Source organism: Equus caballus, chromosome 25, assembly GCF_041296265.1.
Source record: "Equus caballus isolate H_3958 breed thoroughbred chromosome 25, TB-T2T, whole genome shotgun sequence".
Classification (NCBI taxonomy): domain Eukaryota; kingdom Metazoa; phylum Chordata; class Mammalia; order Perissodactyla; family Equidae; genus Equus; species Equus caballus.
The window spans coordinates 41,582,227-41,604,373 of record NC_091708.1 but is presented as its reverse complement, the minus strand read 5'-3'; the positions used below and the strand labels follow the sequence as shown (position 1 = coordinate 41,604,373).

Below are 22,147 nucleotides of genomic sequence, written 5' to 3'. Positions count from 1 at the left end.
ACGCTACATAATGGGAAGCTGCCCGGGCTACGGAAAAATGAGCTTCCCATAGAAAATATTCATGCTACCATATGAGAAATGCTTTCTCAAGAGTAATACTATGCCAATTTCAATAATGGTCTTTGAAAACATAAGGCGGCTGGACACATTTTTTCCCAATAGAGAGGAGAAAAACGTCTTCATTTTTCTTTCTCCAAAAGAAATGTTAACAAAATATCACTGGGGAACATACCCAACTTTATAATATGCAACAATTTTAATAGTTAATGCCCATCAACACCTCAAAAAAGCCCAAAGGACAGCACCATTGCTCCCTGTAATGGCACAGATGACACGCGGGCGTCGCGCACGGAGCAGCAGACTGCGGGCAGGTGAGTGAGTTGGTCAGGAGAGAAAACGCCAGCAGTTTTTATAGGACTGGCAATACAAATCAACAGACCGAACCTCCCTCTTGAGACTGTGAGGAGCATCCCCCGTGGCCTTCCTGGGGCTCGGCCCGACGCCTCTCCAAGCCCCGGGGAAGGTCAGCGTGAGGCGGCCACAGAGATTTCTGAGGTTTTCAGAGCCTTTCTCCTAAGGACAACACAAAGGCTTCCTGTGTTCTAATGCAGCAACTCTAAGCCCAGGGCCACGGAACACTGACACGTTGGAGTTCAGCTGAACATCCCTAGACAAGCAATCTGTTACTAATTTTGGAAATTATTATTTTTTTAAAGTGAGAGTGAATTAAAGTCTATCAAAATTAACGTCACCCTCACCGGCAGGCCTAGGATGCTTTTAAGTCAAAAAGAGCGCCCTCACTAGTGTCCCTAGGTGCGTTCCCAGACGCCAGCATGCATGAGGTCACCCCTCGAAGGAAGATGCTACTGTCGCCAGTCCCTTTACGGCGAGGAAGGCGCCCCACACCCGCGCTCTCGGGCGGCAGAGGCGGCGGCCAGTGCGCACGTGGACTCTGCACCCATCTCGGCTCCCTGTCCTTCATTTGGGGAGTTTCAGCATCATCATTGTTAATTCTGTGATACTAATCCTTTCGGTCATTCTTCATTCTACAAATTGGTGGCTTTTGAGCATGGGCACCATGCCAGGTCCTGGGGGTGAAATGGCAAGGTCACCTCTGCCCTCAAGAAGTGTGCGGTCTAGTGGGGAAGCAGAAGCCTCCGTGATGAGCAGCGACCTATCCCAGTCTAGGGGTGCGGAGATGTTAGGGATCCTGCCTGCGCTCCTCCCCAGGTCAGGTGCCTGCTGGGGGCCTGACCCAAGGAGCACTGGAGTAAAATTAAGAGGAAAAATAAGTCTATGACTTATTTACAGCATTATGTTCATTTAATACAGTGGTCATGACATCAGTGTAGGGGGTCAGGACCAGCTTTATTAATAAGTGAAGTAGAAAACAGAATGTATCATATATAGTAAGGATATAGATTTCATAAAGCTTTTATTTCAACTACACGTTTTAATATGTGTGTACTAACTAGTTCTGATAGAAATATGAGTTTCACACTGTGAGTCAGGCATTTTAAAAGTTGAAAATAACTTCCTATAATCCTTATGGTAATCTCATGAAGTAGATATTACCTCCACCTTACAGGTGAGGAAACACAGTGGTCAGAAAGGTTAGGCAACCTGCCCAAAGTCACACAGCTAACTGGCAGAGCTGGGATTCAAACCTTCATCCAGCAGACTTTGGGGTCCACTCTTCAAGCACACACTATTAGGGCACATGAGACAGAGATCCAGGTTCAGCCCTCCTCCTACCACTTCTCAGGCACCTGCCTTGGTCAAAGCACTTCTCCAGACATCTGCGACACGGACGCCCAGGACTCCTTCCAGCAGTGACCTTTTCTCATGCTGCGCAGGCCTCCACCGCTCGGTCTCTTCACCCCAGCAGGCACTCACCTGTCCTCCATTGCAAGAATGTGACAGAAATGGGAGCACACAGCACGGAACCTGCGGGGACGGGTTCTGCACTAGGTCTAAGGCCCTAGAGATGCAGCCAGGTGGTTGTGTGCATCAACAGTGTGTTCCTTTTTATTACTGAGTAACAGTCCATCGTGTGCATGTCCCAGTTTGTTAACCATCCACCTGCTGAAGGACATCTGGGCTCTTCTTAGTTTTGAGCTATTGCAAATAAAGCTGCTGGTGGACAGGTTTTTGTGTGAACACAGGTTCTCTCTGTCAGGGATCAATGCCCAGGAGTGTAGCTGTGGGCAGAATGTAAGTGCATGTTTAGTTTTCTAGAGAGGCTGTACCATCCGATGTGTTTTAAAAGCTTCTTGGGTGGCTCTCACAACCAGCTGGGGTAGAGAGCCACTTTGGGTCAGATATTTTCTGACAGAATTTTGAAAAAACTAAGAATCTTCTTTTAATTCGACACCTGAATTCTTTCCCTAGGTTGACAGCTACAAAGGATACGACAGGTACTGTGATGAGCTTAGTCATATCTCTGTTGCAACACTGCTGCTGCGGCTGCAACTCACCCCTTTCTGTGGAAAACGTCTATTTCACCGAGGTGGCTAAGCCAACTGTCAAATCAATCGGTCGGATCATCCTTCGCCAGGAAAAAACCTGCACTTCCTTTTTCCAACTCCCACATACGTGTTAATATGCACCCACACGACTGCCTCTCACATCTGACTCGTAATCCTAAACTCCTAAAACGGGTGGGTGGAGGGGAGGAGGGGACTGCACGCACCTCTGCCATGGCTTCTCACCTGGATAAAATCGAAATCAGATCCCGGCCCCTTCAACATTTCTCACCAAGACTCTCACGCTTTGTCACCTTGGGATTCCCACCCAGAATTCCTGACTCACCTCTTCTCGGTCACTTGAAGACTCTGCCAGCTCAGGCGACAGCCCACCATAAACCACAGGGAAATGGGAAAGGGACAAGGAAAGGAGAAGGGCACAGGCCTCCAGTGAGACACAGTCCCTGGAGACCCATCATAGGAAGAGGGGCAGAGGGTGGAAGCGTGGGAAGGGGTTTCCTTACACCTGCCCATGCCCCCCGGGAGTCTCCACGCACCCCAGCCTGACGGGTGCCGCTATCACCCCTCGCTGACTTCACCTCGTTGGTGAAGGCAAACCTCTCCCCTCTAAACTGAGTTTCAGCCTTGGCCTTTCATCCTCGTGGCGCCCATCACTAACCTCCACTCAGGGAAAAGGATCAGCATCTCTGAGACTCATTTTCCTCTCTTTCCCAAGCAGAGACTCTGGTACTCGCACACTCCTGCCTGAGGTGGCGTGAGCCACAGGCATGGTCTGAACACCCAGGCCATTCAGTTGCAAGAACCCTGACCCTGGCCACTACCTGGCATGGGCACCTCTCATCCCTCTTCTCTCTCTGAAAGTCTGGAATTTTTAAAAAATCTTTCCTCCTCACTCCTTCTTTCCCCCTTTTCTTTTTGCTCAATGCCACAAATGCTGAAACAAAACCTGGAAAGAACCATAAAAATATTCTACTCCAGTCTCCTGTACATAATTCACTGGATCGTACACTCAAGAATTCTTTTTCCTTCACAAGAATATCATCAAGATGAAATTAGAAAATTAAAATTAATTTTCTAAATTTCTAAAATTAGAAATTAAAAATCAGAAAGCACAGTACTATATAAAAAGGTACTACATAAACACGAAAGGTAAGCCTTCGCTAGAAAAGCAGGCATATTTTCAGTCATTTGTGTGCCCTCTACCCCCAGTAATGGCAGAACAGACCTTTTCTCACCTGAAATTCTGGTTCGGGTGCCACCCTTTACACAGAGGGTGGGGAGAGTGGGGCCTGTTTGATTCAACTACAAAAGCTCGGGGGGGGCGTGATTACGTAAAACTCTCCCAGGGCAGAAAACTGGAGAGGCTGCTCTCCTGGCCCCTAGAAACGTACAGCGATGAGGAGATGAACGACTTGCCCAACCGCCAGCACCTCTGCGTCAAACCTTAGAAAGCACTTGTTTTCTCAGGCAGTCAGATGGTGGAACCCAAGACAGGGAGATCTGTTCAAGAGAATCGGGGTGGGGGGGACCCCCTGTACCCTCCGCCGACTGAAGATTAAGAAAGTGTTAGTTAATCATTTGACAAGGCTGATTTAGGATCAGAGGCTGGCAAGCTATGCCTGAGGGCCAGCTTCCCGTTTTTGTAAATACCAAGTTACTGGAACACGGCCACGCTCATTTGTTTACATACCGTTGATGGCGGCTTTTGAGCTCCAATGACAGAGCTGAGTAGGTTGGACAGAGACCATACGGCTGGAAAGCCTAAAATATTTACTGTATGGTCCTTTAAGAAAAAGCCTGACAACGCCTGATTTAGATTAAATTTAAATTTATGCTAAGCCACTTAGCTACTACTATTCTTTAAATTTGGAGCTTACTTTTCACAAGGTTTCCCAAACGCTAATCGCAGGATATGAAGAGGGAGAACTCAGACGTCAAGCCTTTATTCACGCACTACATAAGGCAGGTGGAGAAATAAAGAGACCACTGCTACAATCACGGCACAAGACTCCAGCAGGAGAGACACAGGCACCCTGGTTGTCTGCAGAATAAAGCAGGAGACGACATGGGCCCTAAGGAAGGGACAAAGGAACCGCTTCAGATGTTCAGAGCAGAACGGGATCTTTGATTCCCCTGTGAGGTGGCTCTGTGAACAAAGGAGGAAAGCGGAGGGAGCAAGGAGAAAAGGGGACCACAGAAGATAAGGAGGCCGGGTGGCACCTCAGCAGGCACCGAAGAACGCCAAAGGATGAAGATGAGCACAAGTTTCTATCAACTCTGAGACCTCAGAGCTGTAGGAGTCAGCCAGGTGAAGAGCCGGGATGGGTACGTACTTCTGGAACAACAAAGAGAAAAACAGATGACTAGACTGCCACAGGGTGCAGGACAGGGAAGCAAGGCCAGAGGGCAGGTGGGTGATGCCCGGTCAAGAATAGCCAGACCTCCCTGCTTCCCGGAAGCTGCCACAGGTCTCAGAACAGAGGAATGGAACTGGTCAGATTGGCTCCAGCTGTAGCATGAAATACTGGATGGGAAAGCTGTCAGCCCGAGACCAGCAGGGAGCTCCCGAATTGGTGGGGTACACCTCAAAGACCCTTACAGGGTGTGGGTGCCAAGACTGAGATGCTGACAGGTAAAGTTCCCTGACCCGAAGGCGGAGGGCAGTGGACCGACTGCTCTTCCCAGGTCAGGGCACCAAGGCTGGCTCTGAAAGCTGAGCCCTAAACTCCTTTTGCTGAGTTCCAAGCAGTCTCATGAGCCAGCAGTCTGCCTGACTGTTCAAAACTGCCCTGCAACACAAAAAACCCACAGGCCTTTCTATCAGGAACAAACCTGCTCCCTTGTTCTAGTGCCTGGCACTTTTTTTAACCCTCCTATTCATATTCCTGTTTGCAAATCGCAACGTCCTGAGCGAACCTTACATTCAGGTTCTCTCTGGTTCACTTAAAAGCCGATTTAAAAATTGAAGTGCTGAGCCGGCCCCGTGGCCGAGAGGTTAACGCACTCTACTTTGGCAGCCCACGGTTTCACAGGTTCAAATCCTGGGTTTGGACATGGCACCGCTCATCAGGCCACGCTGAGGCAGCATCCCACATACCACAACTAGAAGGACCCACAACTAAAAATACACAACTATGTACCGGGGGGCTTTGGGAGAAAAAGGAAAAATAAAATCTTTCAAAAAAATTCTGATTTTGGGCTGGCCCCGTGGCCGAGTGGTTAAGTCCGCGCGTTCCACTGCAGGCGGCCCAGTGTTTCGTTGGTTCGAATCCTGGGCGCGGACATGGCACTGCTCATCAAACCACGCTGAGGCAGCGTCCCACATACCACAACCAGAAGGACCCACAACGAAGAATATACAACTATGTACCGGGGGCTTTGAGGAGAAAAAGGAAAAAATAAAATCTTAAAAAAAAAAAAAAATTGAAGTGCTGGGGCCGGCCCTGTGGCCGAGTGGTTGGGTTCACGAGCTCCGCTTCGGTGGCCCAGGGTTTCACCGGTTTGGATCCTGGGCGCGAACATGGCACCGATCATGCCATGCTGAGGAGGTGTCCCACACAGCAGAGCCAGCAGGACGTACAACTAGAATATACAACTATGTACTGGAGGGCTTTGGGGAGAAGAAGAAGAAAAAGAAGACTGGAAACAGATGTTAGCTCAGGTGCTAATCTTAAAAGAAAAAAACTGAAGTGCTTTTAAATAACCCAAATAACACCTCGGAGAACTAGGGGACTGAACTTTAACCTCCCAAAGGTTAAAGAAGCTGCTTCACAGGAAAGTTAGAAAGTGCACATTGCTAAAGAAGTGATCTGGTGACCTGTCAAAAAACCCCAAGCCAAAGCAAACAAACAAAAGCCTGCACAGCCTTGGAAAGCTTTACTGCTGAGGAAAAGGTGCCGGGCCTCCCGTTCGCTGCTCGTCTGCTTTTCTCAACTTTCTCTCACAAACAGCAAGACTGCGGCCCTCAGAAAGCTGTCGGGTAAACACGAACATCACTTTCCTTGACAGGATCTGTGGACGCACATATTTATTCAAGAGAACACAACTGGCCCAGCGCCCTGATCCCCAGCAGAAGACAACCAACGAGTGAGGCCCCAGATGCCCAGGTCCTCGCCGACACAACAGCAAGCCTCAGCCTCTGCCGCGGAGGACAACGTGCAGACCAGCGGACAATTTACGTAATTCTGTTATTTAAACGGTGCTCACAGAAGAGAGGATTAGCTGCAACCGACCGTAATACAGAGCCCCAAAGGCCGGCGGGGAATTGCTTGTGCTTCAAATAGTCTGTTGTTACAAAACTTGGACGACCTAGCAGGACACGGAAAGCCGCTCTCTCAGTTCTTTTCCCCTACAAGCAGGCTTAATATTTAGGAGGAGGAAAACAAAAACCATGTCCATTATCTGATTACAAGGACTCAGTCTCCCAAAGGCAGACATGCAAAAGAATCATAGTTCTCACAAAAGACATGAAAATACACAATATAATAATGAACTAGAGTTTCAAGTGAGATTCTGAACTTACTGGTGACTTACTAGCTACATCTGCCAGCTCTGCAGGTCTCTTTATCAATAAATTCAGAGCCTTTTAGCAGTAACTTTCAAATGAGTGTGCAAAGGATTAATGGGAGACAAAGCGCAAAATGCCAGAGGCTTCGTGTGCAAATATTTAGGTGTTCCTTACGCAAAGGACACAGTGAATACCTAGTCATGGCGTGCACAAGTTTCACACCTCAACTCCTCGTGGTGGGTGAAACCAACATTGGGAGTCGTGAAATGTACTGATCTTGATTTCTGGAAACAGTGGGCCAGAGAGACTGTCCATTACAAGACATGCGCAGAGCCAGACAGCTTCTTCTTATTTTTATATGGATTTCCCATAAGAGGAACTGAAGGGTCACTGCCCTGCAAAGGTAAAAAGGCTACTTCACATGACAGCTCTTCACTCAGGCAAGAACAGAGAACGCAGCCAGTCATATTGGGCCCAAGAACTCACCAACACCAGTCAAACATAAAAAGATCACAGGGTACCATCTTGCAGCAGCAGGTCAAGTGGCCACCTTAGTTCCAGTGGCTCTGGGGTAGATTTTCTATGTGCGTGATCATAAACATAAACAGTTTTTTTAAACAGACAAGAACTTTTATATTCAAATGAGTAACGCCCCTTTAAAGTCTTCACAATGTGAATCTATACAATTATACCAAAAAGGTTCCCACATTTAAAAATAGTGGTGATCTCGGGGCTGGCCCCGTGGCCGAGTGGTTAAGTTCGCGCGCTCCGCTGCAGGTGGCCCAGTGTTTCGTTGGTTCGAATCCTGGGCGCGGACATGGCACTGCTCATCAGACCACGCTGAGGCAGCGTCCCATATGCCACAACTAGAAGGACCCACAACGAAGAATATACAACTATGTACCGGGGGGGCATTGGGGAGAAAAAGGAAAAAATAAAATCTTTAAAAAGAAAAAAAATAGTGGTGATCTCCTCTTTTAGCATCCCCAAAGATACCAGAGAAATAAGTCATGCTGAATTACATTTTTTTCTACATACGTAAAAACATGCACTTTTTTTGGAAAAGGAGATTACACAATATATACTGTTGTATGCCTCGATTTTTTCATAATAATAAATCAGAGAAATACGTACATACATATGTGGTTAGGTGCATACACAGACTGACAGGACGACAGAAAGAGAAGACACTGGCCCACCTACTATGTGCACATTCGTGGACATTCTAGTGTATTTCAGAATCCCTTTTATAATCATACTTTGCAGGAGACAATGTGATAAAGGAAGTCCAAGTTCTGTGCAGAAACACATCTGACAGATACTCTTTGCCAAGGTGCTGATGATAGGCACTTCTAAGTGGTCTCAAATTTTGCGAGGAATGGAATAGGATATATAAACAAGCCAACAAAATGCCAGACAAATTAACGAATGAAAGGAAAATGGATGCTTCTAGAAAGTGCCTGTCATAAATGGGAATGGTAAGAAACCCAGCAGACAGACGGTAGAACGGTCACCAATCCCCTTCCCATTCTTTAAGGTCAAGATGTGGCCACGGCTTCCTCAGAGCCCCACAGCAAATCTTAGCTCCACTTTGGAGAAAAGCGGGCACTTTAATTCCCACATATTCACTGCAATAACGGAGGGCTAAATCAAGCAAAACTCTTAAATTGGTGTAACTGTTTCCAAGCTGATGCTCAACGGCCAAGTCTTTACCTTACAGGCCAGCTGGAAAGATGCCTGTATTATTAAGGCAAATGTGAACTCAAATGCTGGAGAACTGCTGGGGAGAAGCACCCTAAATACTTCCCCTCACCCACTCCTGATCTTCCGAGTGCCGCTGGAGAGCACCGCTAACAAGACGGCTGACACAGACGCCAAATTAACCGGCAGGTTTACCACCATCTGAAAGGCACAGACACTCACAGCCACTTACCTCCATCATCCAAAGGCCGTTTTTGTACTCCATATCCATACACTGAGGGGTCCACTAGAGGTGTGGAATTATTCAAGTGAGGAATTGAGTCAATTTTAGCAGCAATCTACAGAGAGAATCAGATTTAAATACTCAGTAACAAATCATGGCTCTATCTGAGGGAGAAAGACAAGAGTCCTCTTTAAAGGGCTGTCATGCTATTTCTCCCCAGACCTACGGTAACACAAGGCAATGTCCTGCAAGGACAACCACTGGGAACTGAGTTTTCCTTTGGTCTTAATAATAATGTCTCTTTAGAAATAACACTTCCAAAAATTTGTCTTCTACAAGCAAATTAGTATTTTAAGTTACCACTTAATATACAGGAATACTGCACTTTAAGGAAAAAAGCCAGCCAACAATATGAAGAACTTTGTTCAAAAGGTTTTCTCACAGGATTCCCTTAAGAAAAACATTCTCCAACAATGTTTCAAAGGCCACCTCTGCTCGATGCTCTTACTCTTCAGGAACACATCCACCCTGCTAACGCTGACAGCTATAGAGTGACGCTGTGACCCACAGAGATAGAAAACAAGAAGCTGCTCTTCACTGCAAGTCCAAACAGCGTGGGGGCTGACCATCTGTCTAGACTATTTCAGCAGGATTCCTGCACCGGAGAAAGTGAAATAATTTCTGAGAGCTATTTCAGAATTTGTAATACTTATTATCAGTTAAAGAACAGAACACAACTATCAAAATTTTTTTCCACCGGGGGGCCGGCCCTGTGGCCGAGTGGTTGGTTCACACACTCTGCTTTGGCAGCCCAGGGTTTCGCCAGTTTGGATCCTGGGCGCGGACGTGGCACCACTCATCAAGCCATGCTGAGGCGGCGTCCCACATAGCACAACTAGAGGGATCCACAACTAAAAATACACAACTATGTACCCGGGGTCTTTGGGGAGAAAAAAGGAAAAATAAAATCTTTAAAAAAACCCCCAAAACTTTTCCCCCCGAAACAAACGCTATGTACAACTTACTTACTTACTTTGTTCTCATTAGCAAATTAAGTGAGATCTTCATAACAAATCAACTCTTTCATTTAACCAAAGGAATATTACAGCGACTGCCCTTGATGCTCGTCCCCAAGTGAAGCTCAACCAGCAGGGCTGAATGGGGGCAGCTAGCACAGCTGTCCCACAGAGCAAAGGCTATAATGGTAGTTCTCTGAGTTTGTCCAAATGTGCCCAGAAGTCTGAGACCTTCTGGAACCAACATAAAGATAAATTACCTTAAACAATCAACCAATGAAAGATGATCATGATACTGAAAACCCAAGGCAGGATTTAGGCGTCAGGCATCCTGGGATCAGGTCTCGTCCCTTCTGTTTATTAGTTCTGTGATGGTGGGCAACTCTCTCCTCTCTGCGTAAGATCCTCTGGGTATGATACCATGTGCTTCGTAGTTTTTGAAAAGATAATGGACTCTGAACACAAAGGAGCTCTGTATACTAGAAAGCCCTTCACAGGTAGCAGGGCTGTAACACAAGACAATTCACTGACAAACGCTGAGGGCCTACTGCATGCTGGGCTCTGTTCCAGGCACTGGGGTTCCTGCAGTCACCAAGAACAACCAGGTCCCCACTCTCTGGGGTGGGGAGTCACAGGTAAACAAGTTCGTCAATCAACTGATCTTTTCAGCTGGTGACATGCACGATGCCAACAAGAGAAGATGAAACCGAGTGCTTAGGAGGGCACTTTAAACGGGGGATCAGGGAAGGCCACTGTGAGGCAACATGTGATCTGAAACCTAAACGAGGAGCAGCAGCTGGCTATACAAAAATCTGATGAAGAGCATTCCAGGCAGAGGGAACAACCTGCCCAAAGGCCCTGAGGCAGCAGCAACCTTGGTAGGTATGAGCCTGGAAGACAGAAGTTATGTCCCTAGAGTAGAAGGAACTAGATGTGTTCCAAGAGGTAAGCGAGAGCCAGTTCACACAGGGCCTTAGAGGTCACGGCAAGGGCTGGATCTTACAGGAAGGGCGAGGGGAAGCTACTGCAAGTCTTAGTAAGGGGAGTAACATGCTGATTTGTTTTTAAAAGATCCCCTTGACAAAGAAAATAGATTCTAAGAGGACAAGAATTGGAAGCCCATTTAGGAGATATTCCAGGCCAGGGGTCAGCAAACTACGGCTGCGGAACCACCTGCTTTTGTAAATAAGGTTTTATTAGAAAACAGCCACATGCACTTGTCTTGGTTGAGGAGTTGCACAGACCACAGGGTATGCAAAGAATACATATATCATTTATTACCTGGACCTTTAAAGAAAACGTTTGCTGATCCCTGTCCAGGCCAGAGATGACGGCAGCCTGGATAGGTGCTTGTTTAAAAACAGTACTTTTAGTAGTAATTAAAATATGCAGACAGACTGGGGATGGAAACCTCACCTCCTAAGTCTCAGGGCAAGTGGCCATTTGCTCTAGAACAAAATACTATATAAATCTTGCCTAACAGCATTCTACCACCGACTTGCAATCTTGTTCTCCATATTTGTTTTGGATAAGCTTGTGGAGGTTGACTACTTACTTGAGGTACAAAAGTTACGTTTAAATAATCAGCTGGTAAGGCAGGTGAATTTAAAGGTGAGAACGCTGCAGTGACTTGTGCCCCATGGAGACCCTTCCATCTGCCACAATAAACTGAGCAGTAAATGGCTGATGTGGGGGTTTTCAAGACTACTGATCAAGATTTCAAGATTAGCTCAGGGCTAATCTTCCTCAACAACAAAAAAAGCCTACTAAAATCATGAGTTAAAATTTAACGAGTGCTTACTATGTGCTAGTTTTTTAAAGACAGTCCAAAACATTCCCAGTAGACAGTGAAGATGACCCCAAAACACAAAGAATGGGGTACAGGGGCTAATGATTATCAGTGGATTCCCCCAACAGCGTGCATGCCAAATCACTCTAGAAGACACACCCCACACCGAAGCTCTCCACATCAGGCACTCGCCCTGCTCCCTCCTGACAAGGCCTCTTGGCTTCCAGATCTTTCCCCTTCCTTCCAAAGTAGCTAAGAGGTTATTCCTGAGTCCTTGGCCTTCCTTATAATTTATAAATATGCTTCATAAGTTGCTGGAATGTCATTTTTTCCCCCAAGCTGGTATGCCAAGAGTTACAACAGTTCCCTCTTCCTAATTTCGACTACATCAATGAGAATCCTTCTCAAATGCGACTGAGGCTCTCAGACTTGTTCTTCAGACACGTTTGCTTCAGTTATCGATAACTTGGGAAATTTCCACTAAGAGAGAAGCAGTATAGAACAATGGTTAGGAGGCGTAGCTCTGAAGTCAACAGGCTGCATTTGAACCCTGGCTAAACAAATGTTAGATATGAGTGTGACACTGTAAAATACAACTATATCATAATTTACATTGATGTTACATTATACATCATATTATGATATACTGTAAAGAAACAATGTATTTCCTTATTCATACAAATGCAACCTTGTTCCAAGAAGTGATTTTATTAATTTGCTTATTTTAACGGTAGCTGTTCCCTCAGTTACAACAGGGCAGGATCTGGTCAAGTGCTTTCCTTTTAGAAAGACTGGCCCTGAGCTAACATGTTGCAATCTTCCTCTTTTTTTCTTTTCCTCCCCAAAGCCCCCAGTACATAGTTGTACATCCTAGTCGTGGGTCCTTCTAGTTCTGTGTGGGATGCCACCTTAGCATGGTTTGATAAGCGGTGCATAGGTCCACACCCAGGATCCGAACTGGTGAACCCTGGGCCACCAAAGCAGAGTGCACAAACTTAAAAACTCGGCCACAGGGTGGGCCCAGATTTTAAATGTCTACTAAAGGGGCTGGCCCCGTGGCATAGTGGGTAAGTTCAGTGCGCTCCACTTCAGTAGCCTGGGTTCGTGAGTTTGGATCCTAGGTGCAGACCTACACCACCTGTCAGCCACGCTGTGGCAGTGACCCACATAGAAAGTGCAGAAGGACTGGTACAGACGTTAGCTCAGGACTAATCTGCAAAAAAAAAAAAGTCTACTAAAATAATGAGTTAAAATTTAACAAGTGCTTACTATGTGCTAGGCACTCTGTTAAGAGCATTTTAAAGATGCTATCTCATTTATTCCTCATGATGATTCTCTAAGTTGCTATTATTATTTCCATTTTAAGACAAGGAAAAGTGAGACTCAGAGAAGCTGTGACCTGCCACACGTCTTCTAGGTGGCAGAAACAGTATTTCCGCCCAGCCTGCCTGCCTGAAGTCTATGCTACTAACCACAGCACTAGGTTCCCTCCCTCTCCTCCACCTAACACTTTCTCCAACAGATTCCACTTCTCAAGGACTTCACACCCAACGATTTCCAGTACACACAGCCCCAGCAAGCCTTTGCATTGTAACTGATGGTTCTGAACAGCAGCTGCTCAAGGGAGGTGAGGTACATTCAGTCAATCATGGCGTAGGTCAGAAAACGGGAGTCATGAGGCCAGGATATTCCAGCACAACCAAGGCCACTCCAGTCCTCATCTGAAAGCATGACCTTGAGGGGACTCTGCTACTGATTTTCTACCACTTGAGTCACTTTTGCCCTCTTTTTGGGGGGAGATGGGGAACAGAATGGGTTATCGCACTTCTTTGGCTATTTGAAGCAAAGTAAGAGGTGACACACAAATCAACATCGCGGACATTTACCGTCCACTGCCAGTAGTTACCGGAAGCGCAGAGGGAGGGAGCACCGGACCAGGAGTCAGCCAAGGGTCTGGGTTTTCCAGCTGGCTTTCAGTGTGTGACCCTGGGCCAAACCTCAATGGCTTGCTCCCTGGTGTACTGACGTATAAAACGTGGGCACGCACACAGCCAAAGAGCAGTACGCAAGGTGATTCAGGAGGCGTGAGGGTGGACAGTTTGAAACATGTGTACACACACACACACATATTTCTTATAGTTACCTCCTGTGTATGGCAAAACTTTTTCACTTACGATAGTGATTTACTTTCCTTTTTAAAAATATCTAGATAAATCTAAATTTAAGAATGATTTTAAAATATTAAGCAAATAGAACATTAAGGCTTCAGTGACATGGTAAAAATCAAAAAGGTGGTCACAAATCACTAATGTCAGGAAACACAGCAATTAATTATTCCTGGTGAACATTTTTAGGACTACAATTCTGACAAAAGGTTTCATAATCAAAGGAGTTTACCTTATAAATCCAAACAGTAAGCTCTGACTATCCCCACAACTTAACACTAATTATACTAAAGTTTAACAGGCAAAGCCGTCTGAATGCCAGCAAGTCATCCACACACTGTCCATTTTCACAGATCCAGCAAGCAGAGGTGAAAGTTCACAGCAGCACCCAGGGACCAGGAACCTAACCTGCTTCCCCAGAACCTCTGCTCTACAGTCACCCCGAGGGGCCCTGCTTGGGCCCCGGAGAACGCACGGCTGGACTGGAAGTCTCTGCTCCTCACAGCAGGAAGAAACAGGATGTGGCCAGAGCAGTCGAGCAGCTAAGCACAAGTCCCAGCAGGCAGGGGCTGGAGTCCTGATGCACAGGGGCGAGTCCCAGTTCTGCACTCCACGACCTAGCTGGCTACACTGAAGCCAGTAGGATATCAAACTTCCTGTACCCTTACCAAGTGCCCGCCGGTGCCCTCATTCAATCTGCACAGCGACCTCAGAAAGGAGTAGCTACTAATCTCATTACCGGGGGATTTGGAGCTGGTCTGCCTGGAACTGAAGCCATGGGGATAACAAGATAACAATGTAAAGCAGCCAGAACAATGCCAGGCACATGGTAAGGAACAAGAAACGTTGACTATTTTAACCTTTTATTGAATAACAATACAGAAAGGTACATAACTGAGTTTATAGCTTGTTACATTTTTACATACTAAAATGCCATGTAACTAGCATCCAGATCAAGAAACAGAACACTGCCAGCACCCCAGAAGACGGCCTCATGCCCTTTCAGTCACAGCCCACCCCCATCTCCCAAGGGTAACCTAACTGCTAATATCAGCTATTAAAAACAAACAACTATGACTACCATCAATGATCTCCAGTTGAGGAGGAAATTGAGGCTTAAAGTTAGACAACTTGTCCAAAGTCACTAAGCAAGTGGTAGAACCAGAACTTGAACTCATATAGTCTGAATCCAAAGCCCTTTTTTTTTTTTTTTAGGAAGATTAGCCCTGAGCTAACATCTGCCACCAATCCTCCTCTTTTTGCTGAGGAAGACTGGCCCTGAGCTAACATCCGTGCCCATCTTCCTCTCCTTTATGTGTGGGACGCCTACCACAGCATGGCTTGCCAAGCGGTGCCATGTCCACACCCAGGAGCCAAACCGGTGAACCCCGGGCCTCTGAAGCGGAATGTGTGCACTTAACTGCTGCGCCACTGGGCAGGCCCCCTGAATCCAAAGTCTTAATAACCACTTCGCTCCACCACCCCTGGGGATTTTGTGAGCATCAAATGAGGGAACATATATGAGCGCCCTTGCCTGGCATCCAGCACAATACAGGTCCAGTGAATGGTAGCTATTGTTGTCATCAGAACTGGGGCCCCAGCTGATGCGGCCCTAGTTACTGGCATTAACCAAAACAAGGAATTCTATATGCCAATCGAATAAGATATCAGCTCTTTTTAGTAGCTTCTTCCTGACAACTTCATGTCACCCACATGTGGGGAGAATTAAATACTCCCACATCTGTGTTTGCAAAGCACATTATAAACTACCTCTGAGTACTGTAGCCTCACTGAGGAGGTTATTGGTTATGCTGCCCCCTAGTAGAGGGCGCTCTTTGAAGAGTGGATGGTGGGCCTGTCTCTAGCATCTGGGCACCCCTGGGAGAAAGGCTCCTTAACTGGGAGCTCCAGGGTTTAGGTTTAGAGAATTCATGAACCTTCTGAAATTACATACAAAACTATTCAAATATTTCTGAGGAGAGGTTCGAAGTTTCCAAGAGTCTCAAAAGGGTCCATGTTCCAAAAAAGTTAAAGAACAACCTCTCCGAGGCCCAGCACAGTGCCTGGCACACAGAAAGTACTCAGTAAACGTTTGCTAAATTTCAAGCGGATATAAACAAGTGCCTCTGGAGGCAAAATGCCAGGAGGAACCGCTGAGCCTCTAAGCTGAAATACTGCTCCAGCTGGGACCCTCCCCTGTAGGGAAGCCCTAAAAGATGGGTGTCCATTCGTCTTCTCCCCTACATCCCATCTAATTCCACCAGCATCCCTTCGAAGCTTCGTTCAAAGATTCTGCTGCGGATGTCTCGCTGAAATGGACAACTCCCCAACGACCTTTGTGAAGGAACCAAGTCCTTCTTAGAACGCAGAAGACATGGGTCCAGGAACTACTGCACCTATTAACTGTTTGCATGCCTCTGAGAAAACTGCTTTATCTCCCTTCGGCTCATTATCTTCAAATACAAAATGAGAATTAGAATCCTTGTCCCGCCTATTTCACCATGTTGTTGTGAGGCCTAATTCCACAATAAGATAAAGCCAGCTGCAAACTTATCTATCTTTGCCCCCGCCCAGCATCCAGCACGAGGCCTTGGACTCAGCAGAGCCTCAAACAACAGCAGGTAATCTGAATCACGTCACCACCTCCAGGAATACTCCTCAGTCTTGCAAGTGATTTGTCACCCTCTGGAGTGAGGATAAAAGTGTAGTTCACGCCTCCAAAAGAAGCAGTGGCTATTCTTTCTCAAGTGTTTTTACAACAAAACTCCAAAAGCAAAACATTTTCAAGACGGATGATTCCTAAGAGTAAAAGGATTGCACAGAAAAGCTGCAGAAAGGGGAGTATGAATAGACACCCAATATAACATATTAGAAAGCAAAAGAACAAAAACTCATCACTTTTTTTTCAAGTCCAGCTAGACGGAAGCTCTGTCTGTCTGTGGGCTTGAAGTGACCATGGAGATTATCTAGCTCAACATTTCCTGCAGTTTGATCTACAGAACGTGATTTGGTTTTATGAAAACAGGGTATGAAGTGCCATAACTTCAGGATACTTACAATGTATATCCCAAACCCTTGAAGGAGTTAATACATGGAAACATATTAAGGGCTCTGAGAAGTCCTGCAGTAAAGCTGATTCATCTTGATTAACCCTGTATTCCGCAAACTGATTTGCCCATGAGCCCTTTTCCATGCAAGATCTATTAACAGCCTGTAGATCAAATTCTGGAGAAGGCCAGCCTAGCCCCAGGTCATGCAGCTACTCGCAGGAGACGCCAGATCTCCTAACTCTCCATCCAGAGTTCTCCCATTAGAAATTTCAAATAAAACCCAAAGACGAAAGACTCACAACGTGGAAAAGGATCAGAAAAAAGCTGTTGACTAGGCATCCCAATGGGCGGGGCAAAACGGTGGGAAAGAAGGCACCCCAGGGAGTCAATGCCCCGTGACAAGGGGCAGCGCCCCCTCAGCTGCTGCCAATGCTGCCACGTGGCATGTGGGAGCAGCGTGGCCAGAGCACTTCTAGAGAAGCTAGAAATCTCCATTTTCATGTGAAATCGTTCTAGTCTCTAAGCACTGGCACTGCGTGGGTCAAATAAAAGATGCCCACAGGCCCACTGTGAGCCTTCTCCAGCTTCCGGGCCGCCAACTTGAGAACTCTGGTCTAGGCAAATTGTATCTACAAAATAACTGGGACTTCAGAAGAAACCAGTTTGATGACACACATGGGATACCAGATTTTAAAAGAGAGATAAAGACGTCTCAAGCGAACATGAGAAAGGCCTTAGAGGCCTACAGTGGAATACACTGTTCACTTACTATCTACTTTTCCATACCAAACACGAAGGTCAGTGTTTCCATCAACGTGCGGCTCCAATGGGCTGTCACATCACCAAAACCCTTTAACGAGGACTCGCTCTTTGCAGGGTCCTCTACTAGGTCCCATCAAGACACAGGAGCAGCCCATGGGTTCCTGCAGACACTGGTGTTCAGGTGTTTGAGAAAGCTACAATGAATGGACACGCAGGAGTTAGTCCCTGGTGAAATGATGACTTGAGCTACTCAACCATTGGGCAAGTATGACAGTCTCAGTGGAGTACAATCTAAACAGAAGGAGCATTCAGCACACTTGATTTTGCCTCGTGTCAGAAATATCACATATTAAGCGAGCAAAGGCAGTATCTCTCAAGGAGTACCCAAGAGCCAATGGACACAGGCTGGTTCTCTTAACGGTGGATGCACACTCTCTTAAAGGAAGTTTAGTGCTTGTCTACAGCACACGTGCCAAATCACTTACTGCTCAGGCTCCAAGTGTCAAACAGTAGCACTGGGAGGCATCTTCTGGAGACTGTGAACTTTTGAGGTCCCACACCAATCAAAATTTCCCCCCAAATAAAGTGCTGGTAAAGAATAGGTTCTAGGCCTAAAAATCTGTTAAAAGGTTACTTTCGACTAATTCTACAACGGTCACAATCATTTGGGTGCAGAATCACCCCGATGCCCAATTCCATGAGACACCAATTACACTGCATTCATGTGAATAGAATACTCCGGAGTTAGACAATGCAGAGGCGTCAACTGGGTCTAGATCAAAATAGGAGCTTAAAGTCCTAAAAAGCATTAGCGGTGTGACAAGAGAACTTCTATTTGGGTGATGACTGGTGGACAGTTCGTCCAGCTGTGGAAGGCCGCTGGGGATCTCCAATGTGCTGTGGAGTCACACTATCCTGTTAACACGCAAATGCGTGCACTTGATGACAGACCCAACTACAACCAGCAGCAGTGGGGCTTCTGGGAACATTTTTATATTTTTAGAAAAACAAAATAGACTTGTATCTACTCATTCACAATCTCCAGGAAGTCCCCTTGTACCCTAGAGACAGTCCAGGCAGAGGCGCAGCGTGGCCACGGTCATCCTGTTGGACGACCTACTCTGACTCTGAGTCCACATCCCCACCTCATCAGGACCCTGCCCTCTCTAAACCACCAGCTGAAGAAATCTTTCCTTTTCGCCAACCGGCCGATGACCCGGGAGAAGTGGACATGATGTTTTTTCAACACCCAGCAGTTTTACATCGTCATCCATGGGACTGCATCAGATCACGTTTCTACTGTGTCCTTCCCCACAGAATGACTACATCATCCGCTTGTCCCAAACACCATTAACTAACTACACTTCACACCGCTGGGGAAAATTTTAAATTTTATGTATCTTCAAGGACTTCCTTTCTATCTAAGAATTCCATTCTCAGAGTGAACTAAGAGCAACAACGGGCTCCCTTGGTTGGAAAGAGTCCCAGGGATATCCCAGGAGGCTTTAAGATGCCAGGAGGGAAGCTCAGTGGGTTAGGTGCTGGGCTCCACATACCAGACTTAGTAGAAACTACAGGGTCAACTCCGACTCTTGTGATCTTCTAGATAAACTGAGCACCAGGCGGTTTACTGCTCTCTAACAAACTTACGAGGGCCTTACACACTGTTTATGAGGACATGCAAGAGGGGGAAAGCTTTGCTATCATTCAAATAAAAAAATACCCCATCTTTTATTTCCAGTTACCAGGGAGAAAATCACACTTCTGCTACATGCCGTGTATACAGCGGAGAAGCAGAAGCATTATACCACCCAGATTCCCAAATAATAGGAGATCCTTTGAGGTGAGCTTTACTATAAGCATACAGTATTTTAGATTTCTAACACCCCATTCTTGCCCAACGCAAATCTATAAATAACCCTAAAATTACCCACAAACCTGTTTTTTTTCTTTAGTTTTTCAAGGTCATCAAATCCTTGGAGATAGCATCAACCTCTAGTTGTTAATATTCAGAAGTAATACACTTACAGCACTGTCTCCATTGGGCTTATTACTGCTCCAGTCAATGGTGCATTTCAGAGCTGGGAACACTTCCAGTGAAGTTCTCTCTGCTAGTAGTAAACATCACTGCTTCAACAATCCACATTAGGTCAGCATTTAACAGAGGGTCTCCCTCCCTCTTGAGCAGGTTGTCCAAGAATACCAGTTCAACCACTGGCTCAAGAGAAGCAGAAAGTCTTTTCAACGGTTCAAAATTCATGTTATGTTCAACTACAGGCCTTCTGCAAACTGAGGATCTGAGCTCTTTAGGGTAGTGACTCTAATTCTTCCTGGACACAGAAGGCCAACAAGGTGACTGTCACACATCAGCACAGGGCGAAAGCCATTACATATTAGTAGCCAGTGAGAAACACGGTTCAGGACCCTGTGCTGTAGAGGAGAGCAGTGTAACACGCCGGCAGGCAGAGTGACGGAAGGGGAGCTGGACGGCGTGTTCATCCATTACAGCCACTGGTTGGCTCTGAAGTCTAAGTAAAGGTGGATACTCACTACTGTATTGGTTGGCGCCTAGGCAGTAAGTAACAAGTCATCAGACAAAATTTTAGGTGGAACCATAGGTTTGGAAAGTTCTGGGATCCAACATAATGTCTACAGGAGCGTCAGTATTAAAATGAAAAGCCAGTAACTGGGAAACAGGTAGGGTTCCCTCCCCTGGAATACTGGAAAGAGATGTAAAGACCGTATCTTCAAGCGACCGAGTGGAGACCTTCTTCTAACACAATGAGTCCTGTGGCTTTCTGTTAGGAATCAAGCAGTAATTAGTTATAGCCCAACCTTTAAAGTTTCAGTTAGTACACTAACAAATAAATAGGAAGAGAGGAAGAGTATAAGACACTCGGCAGAAGTTGTTCAAGTGTCAGAGCTAACTTGTCAGTAAGTTTTATACACAATTCAAGGACACCTTCTATTCTAAGCACTACGCCAGAAGCCAAAGAGTATTTCTGGCGGGTCCCGTATTCATTCTTCAGGGAAGCTTGCACTCTCTTTAAAATCAGTTTATTTAACTCTGAAAAAAGTGCACGACACTGTGGGATGGTAAAGTGTCACTGCTGGAGTGAGTGCATATCACATTCTCCCCGAGAGAGGAAAACCCATTGCCCATAAGGAATTTCTACGTCTTGCGGACCACCCACACTTATTTCACATCTCCCTCCCTCTCCTCTCCAAAGAGCACCCTCGAATTCTTTCCGTTGCACCCTCGAAATACAGAAAGTCCAAAGAGGATGTTTTCCAAGTTTTAAGAAGCTACCGAGCCTCAGTCTGCTGCCTCCTGTCTACACCCGGGTCCTCACCGTGAGCTCTCCAGCCCCCTCCCCTCTCAAACCTCACAACCCCACGCTGGCCGCGCCGCGGGTCCAGCCCGGGCGCGGGGCGCGATGGGACCAGGCGTCCCGGGCAAACCCTTTCTCAGCGGCTGCAGGCACCTGGAAGACCCGCCCGACAGGCTGGGCCTGGGCCTCGCGCTGGCGCCGCATCTCGAGGCTCCTCCTGGCTGCAGGAACCCCAAGGAACGGCCGATGCCGGCCGAGGCGTCAGCCCAGGCTGCCTCCCGCCCCCAGGCCCGACCCCTCCTCCGCCTCGGGCCCGGCCGGGCCCCGCCTCGGGCTCCCGGGCTCCCGCCAGCCGGCCGCGCCCGTACCTGCCGGACCCGGTGCAGGGCGTCCACGAAGCCCTCGGCCTTCATCCCCACCGGAGCGCTCTGCCCCTGCACCAGCTCCGCCATTACCGCCCCCGCCGCCGCCGCCGCCGCTCGGCTCCCCCGCCCGGCCTCCCGCTCCGCTTGGGGACCCGTAGCCGGAAAGGGAAAGCCGCCCCACTTCCGGCGGAAGGGAAGTCAGGGCGCTGGACGCCAGAGGAGCCGCGTCTGCGGGGCGGGGTCAGGGCACGTGACCACTGTCCGGCCGGAAGTGGTGGGTGGGGCCTCGGGCACGGGGGCGGGCCCAGTGCGGGAGGTCGCTGTCGGGTCGGGAGGGACAGGTCGCGACCCCGCCGTTCCCAGACGCAGTGTGGTCCACGGCCGTCGATGATGTCGTGACAGGCCCTGGAGTCTCGGATGCGACCCGAGCTATCCGGCCGTGGGCCGTTTGGAAACCCAGAGAAGAGTGACGTGGCTTTGCCCAGACGGCACCCGAGCAGTCCTGGCTTTCTGGAAGTCTGACCCTGGCAGCCCTTCCAGAATGGCCATTGGTTTGGATATTGGGACTGAGCTCTTTGAAGTGGCACCGTGAGGAACCGGAGGGAGGCTCGAGGGCAAGGGAGAGCACCACGCAATGTCAGTGCCCCACGTTGGCAGGGAGTCCCGGGCCGAGTTCTTGCACCGTAACCAGTTTGCACGCGGACGGGCTCACGATCACACCTGGGGTTGCCTGGCGACACCGTTCAGGAAG

The 22,147-nt window shown here is 47.5% G+C and overlaps 1 protein-coding gene across 6 annotated transcripts in view; it reads right to left on the bottom strand.

Annotated features, from left to right (window-relative positions):
• FUBP3 (far upstream element binding protein 3) overlaps positions 1–21,591 on the bottom strand; it is a 50,967-nt gene extending 29,376 nt beyond the window's left edge. For 3 of the 6 annotated variants that reach the window (XM_023629147.2, XM_023629149.2, XM_023629148.2), the window contains exons 1-2: positions 21,400–21,591; positions 8,927–9,032 (exon numbers count right to left, since the gene is read on the bottom strand). In XM_023629147.2, coding sequence (XP_023484915.1) covers positions 8,927–9,032; positions 21,400–21,483 — 190 coding nt within the window. In that variant the 5' untranslated portion in view covers positions 21,484–21,591. Of the gene's footprint in view, positions 1–8,926; positions 9,033–17,723; positions 17,894–19,727; positions 20,498–21,399 lie in introns of all 6 variants that reach the window. The other 3 variants (XM_023629150.2, XM_023629151.2, XM_070251891.1) reach the window with 3 other exon arrangements.
• Between the last annotated feature and the right edge of the window lie 556 nt (positions 21,592–22,147).